At 45.9% G+C, this 9,319-nt stretch overlaps 1 protein-coding gene across 1 annotated transcript in view; it reads left to right on the forward strand.

The window, feature by feature from the left end:
- Window positions 1–9,319, forward strand: part of SRRM4 (serine/arginine repetitive matrix 4) — a 172,623-nt gene that overhangs the window by 137,598 nt on the left and 25,706 nt on the right. Inside the window, exons 5-7 of the mRNA XM_023212275.2 lie at window positions 428–454; window positions 2,253–2,303; window positions 5,579–5,677. Of these exons, the coding sequence (XP_023068043.1) occupies window positions 428–454; window positions 2,253–2,303; window positions 5,579–5,677 (177 nt within the window). The remainder of the gene's footprint in view (window positions 1–427; window positions 455–2,252; window positions 2,304–5,578; window positions 5,678–9,319) is intronic.

Consider the following 9,319-nt stretch of genomic DNA (forward strand, 5'->3'; position numbering starts at 1 on the left):
ACCCTTTCTTATGTTTCCCTATCCAGCCTCATCCAGGACAGATTTACTGACAATTTTTGGGGAGGACTGAAGCACTGGTAGGCTTTGATCTGGAAATTCAGAATGCAAACCAGTATCTCCCATACAATTTTCATAGTCTCTGAAATCTAAGAGAGGAGGAGGATTAGCTAGGTGTCCTGACCCCCTGTCGCATGATCACAAAGATGCTGATACCTTCATACCAGGAAAAAAAAAAAAAAAAAAAAAAAAAAACTTTCAAACTCACCTATATTTACTTTCTCCCCTTCCTCCCTTCCTTGTCCCTCCCTCCCTTTCTTCCTTCCTCCTTTCTCTCTTTCTCTCCCTCTCTCCATCTCTCTCTCTCCCTCTCTCTCTGCCTCTTTTTTCTTTCATTCTTTTTTCATTTTTTTTCTTTCTTTCTTTTCAGGTCTTTCTCCAAGAAGAGAAGGCACAGGTAAGACTCTGGTTCTCTGACTGCCTATTCAACTTTCTGCTTTCTCAGCAGCTTTGGGCAGCTTCTAGGTCAGCCCTCAGTTTCCATCTGTGCTCTTAGGCATGACCCTTTTGTCTTCCTCTGCCTCAGTTTCCTCCAGAATGAAGGTCTGAGCTGTTTTTTTCTGAGCATTCCAAGCCAACTTTTGGCTTTCATCAGGCGGTGGCTGCTCTTGGACCAGCCCTATCGATACCTCGACCCCAGAATGTCTCATTACCCCTGCCACTGGTTGGAATCCTGAACTGGGGCACATAGGGAAACATCGGTCCTGTCACGCCACCAAAACTTTCCCAGATCCGGCCAAGGAACAGGGCCATGTCTTCCTATACTGGACACATTTGGGTGAACACAAATAGTTATTACTTACAGAGTCCTCACTCCAAACTGGATCCTGCGCTAAGTCCCTTCCATGTGTAGATGTGTTTAATTCTCATTAATCCCTACTACAACCTTGCATAGTGGATATGATTATTGTTCGCATTTGACAGATGAGGAAACTGAGACTAAGACAGATTGTAACAGGAATGTCCACAGATAGAACCAGAAGGCATCGGAGCCGAAATTCAAACCCAAATCTGTAGACAGAGGATAAGGAGAGCGACGATGGCTTCTTAAAGAACAATAACCACATCTACAGCAATTTGTAAAATGCAAAGCCCCATCATTTATTCACTTAATAAGTAGATACTGGTTGCCAGTTTCATCTGTCCACTCAGCTCTGCAGCTTCAGTAACGGCCCCATTTCACGGTTGAAGAAACCAGGTTTTAGAGAGGACGGGTAACTACCCTGATGTCACACAGCAGCTAAGAAGCAGAGGCAGCTCTTGGGTCCAACTGAATTCAGATCTGTCAGCAAGGTCCTTGGCTCTCCCACTGCCTGGGGTGAGTCTCAACATGAAGATACACCCTGTGGCTAGCTTCAAGGTGTAAGATAGTTAGATGAAATAAAATTTCCCCTTCCCAGGTCCTGGGCCAATAATAGGTTATTGGTGACCCTCTGCAACCAGTCTAGCTTAAACTACTAAATAGTGTGTTCATCCTCCCTGATCTCTATTTGATTACACTGAGACGCCAAGTCATTCTTATCCATTGTACTCAGACCCCCGCCCTATGACTCAAAAAAATAATTTAAACCTGGATACTTGAATATGCATGGGCAGACCATTTCAGAATCTACCAAGCTCCATGAGAGTTCAAATATCTTCCTGGATATTCCATTCGCTTCTCTTACAAGTTGATTGAACAGCAGTCAAGAGCAGGGACTCTGGAGACGCATGGTCTTGGATCCATGGCCACATCCTAGCTCACTTGTGCAATCCTAACCAAGTTTCTTTGCCCATCTGAGGTTCAACTTAGAATGAGCACTTGTTAAATTGTGCCTCCACCCTTAGGTCGCGGAGAGAATAAAATGAAGTTGTTGACAGCAGGTATTCAACAGAATGCCTAGCCTGTAATTAAAGCCTCAAAAAATGGCAGACATTGTTATTACTACCTTTATTGCTGCCATTAGTATTAACCTAGCAAAGCTGAACTTGGCATCCTCCACACTCCATTCTCAACATATGTATGTGCGTTGGTATCCCTAGCCGAACTTGCTGCATGAAAATGTTGTTGGCAGTGAATTTTCCAGTCTGAGGCAATGATCAGTGTCCATTCCAAAACTGCCTGGATCTCACACTGTGTGTTAAGCATTTTAACTACTTGTTTATCTTTAACTAGAATTTGGCATCTTTCAATTAATTGACCATTTCTTGTTTAGCTCCTCTAGTCCAAAAAGCAAAAGAAGAGATGAGAAGAGGCACAAGAAACAGTAAGTAGATACTACCTGGAATGTACTCATCAGTTTGAGGAGTTGGGGGTTCTGGCTTCTTAAAAGCCAGAGTCTTAGAGTTGACAGATAAACAGGGAAAGGGAGGAGAAGGTGAGCAGGTGAGAGGAGGGAAGGAAAGAAGGAAGGAAGGAAGGAAGGAAGGAAGGAAGGAAGGAAGGAAGGAAGGAAGGAAGGAAGGAAGGAAGGGAGGGAGGGCTGGAGGGAGGAAAGGAGAGAGAGGGAGGGACAGAAAGGCATAACTGCATGTGTTGTAAGTTTAGGTATGTATGAGTGCACTGGGTCACGCGTATATAATGTGTATGTGTATGCATGCTTGTTTATGTTGCATGAAAGTGCATGTGTGTGCCTAGCATGTCCCTTGTGAGTATATCTTGTGTGTACATTGTGTGTATATTTATACGCAGTATGTATATATCTAGTGTGCACATTGTCGACATCCGCACATTTTTACATTTTTGTACACTGTGTGTACAAATGTATACAATATGGGGACATTGTGTGGTCTATATTTGTGCCTACACCAGTGCATTTGTGTGTCTGTGCTTGTGTGAGCATGAACGTGAATGGTGTACACAGGACACACTGAATTCTATGCACTGTGTGTGTGCACTGTGTAAGTACCTCTGTACATTTTGTGCACAGGGGTTGTATGGGGGTTTTTACCTGTGCGTGAGTGGTCATGGGGGTGTGATCACATGGGTGCACGTGTGTGAGCAGGTGTATGAATTCATGTCCTGACTGCTGGATGTACAGTGTGGAGATGTCAGTGAAGCTCCTAGCTGCAGTCTTGGGGCCCCAGCTGTTTCACAGTTTATAGCTGGTAGTAGAAATTCAAATCAGCCACTGCTGCCTGTGGAGTTCAGTTCCCAGCCAAATTAACAGTAAATTTGGTTACAACCTACCTACTTTATATCCTGCAAATGTTAGTGCATGTGTTTTCCAATCAACTAATATTTTATCTCCCGCCAAGAAGCTTCTAAAGAGAGGATCAAAGACAATAAGATGAAAGGTATTCGGCTGCCAGGGAGAAAAAAGAGGAGGCAGGAATGCAGAGGGAGGGTGCCCAGCTTTGCTGCCCCAAATGGTCTTTTCACCCAAGGTCAGCACGAAGGAGGGCATTTCAGCCACCACCACAGAGGCCTGGGGAATGCTCCAGAAGAAAGCAGTAGATCCTTGAGTTAGCTCAGGGAAGAACTTCCTTATCATCGAATTTGTTCAGCTCAAGTCAAGAGACAATTATTGGCCACATGTATTGAATGTGCTTTCACACTAAGCACAGACAGAGTACGCGTTCTCAGCAATCTTGGTGTCACTTGACCAGTGGGGCCCCAGGGTAGGCAGCCACAGAGTCAGGGGCTAGGCCCAGACATCAAGAGCGCTAGAAAGGACCAGCACTGAGACAAGGACTGCCTGCGTAAGGGCAGCAAGGTGGCTACCCTCCCCAATGGCAAGAGCTGGATAAGTCCCAGAAATTGCTAGCAGGGCATCAGAAAGCTTGTGCAAGCCAAAAGACAAGAGGCAGGAGAGAAAAAAGCAAGAAGAATAAGGCATCCTCAAGATAAACGATGGCTTATTCTTGCCAAGTCCATGGTCAGGGCTGCTTCCAGGCAAGTGGCTGCTGGAGTGAGTCAGCTTCCTTTCATTCAACATCCCTTAATGAGTGAGGCCCTACTAGGTGACTGGCCCTGTGCTGGGCCCAAGGACAAAGATGAGCCAGACACTGTCCTGGCCTTGAAGAGCTCACAGGAGCCAGATGTAGGGCTGGTCATAGCACAGCAGATGAAACCCTGGGCATTGTGGGAACACAGGCACTGGAAAAAGGGCTTGGTGGCTTCCCACGGGAGGCAGCGTCCAAGCCGCAGGTGAGGATGGGAAGTAATCATTCTAGGCTACAAGTTAAGCAGGTTGTTTAAACTCTCTGTGCCTCAGTTTCTTCATCTATAAAATGGGAATAATAAGAGAACCTACCTCGTAGGTTGTTATGAAGAATAGATGAATCCCTTTAAGAAAAATGCTTAGAATACAGTGCCTGGCATGAAATATGTGTTAGATGCAGGTTATCTGTCGTCATCACCATCGTTATCATCATCATCCCTAAGACATCGTGAACTGGGAAATGTGTGAACCAGCATACACACAGTTCAGAGCTGCTTTAGCCCACCAGGCCAGGGCAGAAGAAGATGAGCAGTGAGGCCAGAGAACTAGGCCAGGGCTAGCTCCTGAAGCTGCCTGAGATTCAGGATCAGAGTTTGGACTCAATATGAGAGCAATGGGAAAGTTTTAAGCAGGGAAGGGATAGGGTCTGATGATTACGTTAGAAGAATCCCTGAGTCCTTTGTTGAGATAACCAAGTTACGTCCCAACAGAATCATTTCTAACTCCCACTGGCTTTCTTGTTTGGCCCAAACCATTGACGTCCTTTATATATCCTCAGTTACCACTACCGCTGCCACTACTATTTCTGAATTATTACTACTTAGAAGTAGCTGAAGTCACCTGTAGTAACACCATTGTTAGTGGTAGTGGTAGTAATTGTTGTTGTTCTAATTTTTGTTTTTGATGAGGTTTGTAGGCCATCCTGAAAGGCTTTTGATTCCATGCTAAGAACCTGGACTTAATTTTCCAGGTCTGAGGTTATAAATTGGCAGCCCGAAGGCCTAATTTATTCTGCAAATGTATTTCATTTGCCCAAAAAGGTGCCTTTAAAAAAATGAGCTTCCGTTTAAAATAAGAATATTTTACCTAAAAATCTGTATTTCCACATTCACTTGAAAAATTAGAGGATCACCACACAAATATTCTGGAGGCAAAGCAGCTCCTTCTGTTTTAACTCAAGCCTCCACTTGATATTGTGTTAGTGTTTGGCTGATTCACACATTTATGCTCCCTGAATGACCCCTGAAGCTCTGTGACATTGAGGCACCTGCCATGGGTGATGCAGAGGAGACACAGGGAAGTGACTTTCTGCCTAGGGTGTCATCTGTGGAGCGGGAAGGACCCTGAGTCATCCACACTCCTTCCAGAGGACCCCTTTCTGCTCACCCATGTTCAGCACCATTGGTTACGGAACCCTCCACCCAACACCCAGGCAGGAAGCTGGACTGACGCATGGGGTCGTGGGAGATGGAGAACTTCGGGAGGGATGGCGACTTGAGTGCAAGGGAAAAGCAGGTGTCACAAGATCAAATCTCTCTCTCTCCCTTTTTTACTCTCTCTCTCCTCGCCTCTGACTCGTTCCTTCTCATCCCCCCAAGATCTCGAAGCCGGCCCCGAAAGTCTCACCGCCACCGCCACCACCGCTGCCCCTCGCGGTCCCAGAGCTCGGAGTCCCGCCCCTCAAGCTGTGAGAGCAGGTAACCCCTCGCCCCAGGATCCTCTTCTGTCAGCCACAGCCGAGCCCAGGCTAAGACACTGTTAACACTAGCTTTGCCTCCACACTTCCAGCACAGGGTTTGGCCCCCTTCCTCGCACTCAGCAGCTGGCACCACTTCCCTGTAGAGAAAGGGCTGGAGAGGCCGGGCGTGGTGGCTCATGCTTGTAACCCCAGCACTTTGGGAGGCCAAGGTGGGCGAATTGTGAGATTAGAAGTTTGAGACCAGCCTGGCCAACATGGTGAAACTCCGTCTCTATTAAAAATACAAAAAAATTAGCCGGGTGTCATGGTGGGCACCTATAATTCCAGTTACTCCGGAGGCTGAGGCAGGAGAATCGCTTGAACCCGGGAGACAGTGGTTGCAGTGAGCCGAGATCGTGCCGCTGCATTCCAGCCTGCATGACAGAGCAAGACTCCGTCTCAAAAAACAACAAAAAAAGTTTTTTACAAAGGGCTTTCTTAAGTGTCCTCAGGTGATCCGCCTGCCTCGGCCTCCCAAACTGTTAAAATTACAGGCATGAGCCGCTTTGCCGGGCCCTAGCTGCTCTTTGTGCATCCACTTGCAGGATCTTCTCTACAACCCTAAGAAGTGGGCGTTATTGTTATCCCCATTTTAAATATGAGAAAACTGAGGCATGGCGGCGCTGGTTAAGGAATTTGCTAGTCTCTTAGCAACTAAGAGACAGGATTGAAATCAGGGAGCATGGCTCTAGACTTCGCACTCTCACTAAGGGACCACTCTAAGCACAGAGAAGTTAAGCAAACTATGTAAAACCAAGCAGTGCAAAGTAGCAGATTCATTCTAATGTCTTTTCAAATCAGTTTTCTCCTAACCTGGACCTTCCCTATGCTAATGCATTGGTTGTCCCAACCTGAGAAGGCATCTTGTTGATGAGAAGAAGCAGGAAGGGAAGGAGAAGAGCAAGAATAAGAACTGGGGCTTTGTTGGTGTTTGGAATTGTTGACGTTCAGTGGGGACACTGAGACCTCCAGCTTCCAGATGTGAGGGGCTGCTTTCTTCTTTCTCAAATGCATCTCACACTTGACTCTCTGTTCACATCACCAGGGGAGATTTAAAATTTCATTGCCTTGACCCCACTTTTCCCAAATAAAGCAGAATGTCTATAGAACAAGGGAGGAAGGGCCAGGTGCAATGGCTCACGCCTGTAATCCCAGCACTTTGGGGCGCCAAGGTGGGTGGATCACCTGAGGTCAGGAGTTCATTATCAGCCTGACCAACATAGTGAAACCTCATCTCTATTAAAAATACAAAAAATAGCCAGGTGTGTTGGTAGGTGCCTGTAATCCCAGCTACTCAGGAGACTGAGGCAGGAGAATCGCTTGAACCCAGGAGATGGAGGTTGCAGTGAGCCGAGATCTGCCGTTGCACTCCAGCCTGGGTGACAAGAGTGAAAGTCTGTCTCAAAAACAAAAAAAAAAAGAAAGAAAAAGAAAAGAAAAAGGGAGAAGGAGAACATAGAAGGGGGAGAAGGAGAAAGAGGAGGCAGGAGAGGAATATTTACCCAAATCCTGCTCTGTGTCAGACACTGTGCTAAGAGTTTCAATACACTTTCTCTCTTATCATTCTGATAACACCATGTGCTATGCCAGTGCTTCCCTACTTCAGCTGCCCTTTTAAATCACTTGGGAAGTTTTAAAAGATGCCAATGTCTGGATCCCACCCTCTAAACATTCTGATTCAATCCAGATGAGATGAGACCAGAACAGTGAGATTTTTAAATCTCCCCAGGCGATGTGTGGGAAGCATTTCAGAAAGAGGCCCCTGGTACCTACTATCAAGATTAGACCTTGCTGTTTCTGCTGAACATCAAGAATTTCCAAGAATATCACCATCCAACAAGGCCACTCTGCAGCCCTGATTGCTCAAGACAAAACTAAGCCCCCTCTGTAATCAAGTCTGAGCCCAGATGAGAACACTGCACAAAACACAAAAGTGACCAAGCATCTCTCTACCCTGCCTAATATGAGTGACTGCTGCTTCCTCAGCAGTCAGCCTTAGCCTCGGTCTAGTCCTCACTCTTTCTAGATAAGATTGATGAAGACACCCAATCAGAATTACCCCCACTTCCTGGCAGCATCCAATTCCAAACAAAGCTCCAGATCTGTAAATGCTCCCCAAACCACCTATCACCAGCCCAAAGCCTATAATAGATTCTTTCTAACACCCTCTTATAGAGACATCTGAAACTTCCCTATGGTATCAAGGAGTGACAACAATGTTTGTTCAACCCCAGGTGAACTCCTGGTGGCCTCTTTCTGGAGGACGTTGGCCAAATGAGCTAAACCACATCTCTGATCTGTTACATCAGAGACAACTGCCTTTTGGTGGGCAAAGGGATCTGAACGGGGTCACATAGCTAGGAAGTGTCCGGTAGTGCTGGAATAGGCGCCAAGTTGGTGTGACTCAGCCTGAGCACTTCACCTACACCCCAGGCTGAATTATCTCTCGGCAACTAAGCCCTACTGGCCTGGGCCAGAGAATCATACAAGGCTCTAGCAACTTACCTGTTAGATAAATTGTTAACATCACATACACTACTCCAGGCCTCCTCTGCTGTCCCATCTCCTCCTGATGGTGTTGGCATCTGAGCTCCCAGTGCCAATGAGCTGAGGAGCTTCCTAGCAGAAATGGAAGCAAACTGAGAGCTGGCACACAGGTTACACGTTCAGTAGAAACGTGATTTTCAAGCCACAGAGCAGTCAGAGGCACTCCAGGGCATGAACCAGAGGCACTAGTTCCTAAAGGGCCAAAAAACTGCCTTGACCCTTGCTCTGCCACTTGCAGGCTGTTTGACCTCAGGCAGATCCCTAAACATCTCTGAGTTTTGGCTCCCTCATCTGTAAAATGGGAAAGTAATACCTTGCCCTGTCTATGTCTTCAAGTTGTAAGGAAAACTATGAAACTGCTTCAAGACAGGTTTATACACACCGTGCAAATCCATAATGTGCTATTTTTATTACTCCTGTAGCTCAGAGAACTAATGAGATATGCAGAGTCCAAACATACCCTTTCTAAGAAGTCAGATATGACTTTCGTTTTCACTGCAGACCAAGCAGCCAGATCTAGACGTGACAAACTTGCAGAAGGCATCTCTGTCATTTTTGTCAGCCATTTTTTTTCACCAAAGTTTTAGGTGACAGTCAACAGGATGTCTTTATTTCACAGATGGTGAAGTCACATACACAAAGACACACAGTTATACACAGTTACATTTATAGACAAACACATGGAAACACAGATGGACACACCCAGACATACACATAGTCACATGACAGACAATCAGGGAGGCACACAAGTGACATTAAACTGAATAACTAATCTGGATGGGGACCTTTTCTGTTTTTAAAGCTGCATCCTCAGACCCCAAAGCAGTTCCAGATACATGAAGTAGTATTTGTCAAATGAACAAGTGAGAGAATGAATAAATAAAGGAATGAATAGATGGATGGATAGGTGGATAAATGGATGAATAGATTGTTGGTTAGGTAGATGGATGGATGAATGGCTGAATGGTTAGGTGGATGGATGAATGGATGAATGGTTATGTGGACAAATGGATGGATGGATGGATGGATGGATGGATGGATGGATGGATGGATG

Source organism: Piliocolobus tephrosceles, chromosome 10 (assembly GCF_002776525.5).
Source record: "Piliocolobus tephrosceles isolate RC106 chromosome 10, ASM277652v3, whole genome shotgun sequence".
Taxonomy (NCBI): domain Eukaryota; kingdom Metazoa; phylum Chordata; class Mammalia; order Primates; family Cercopithecidae; genus Piliocolobus; species Piliocolobus tephrosceles.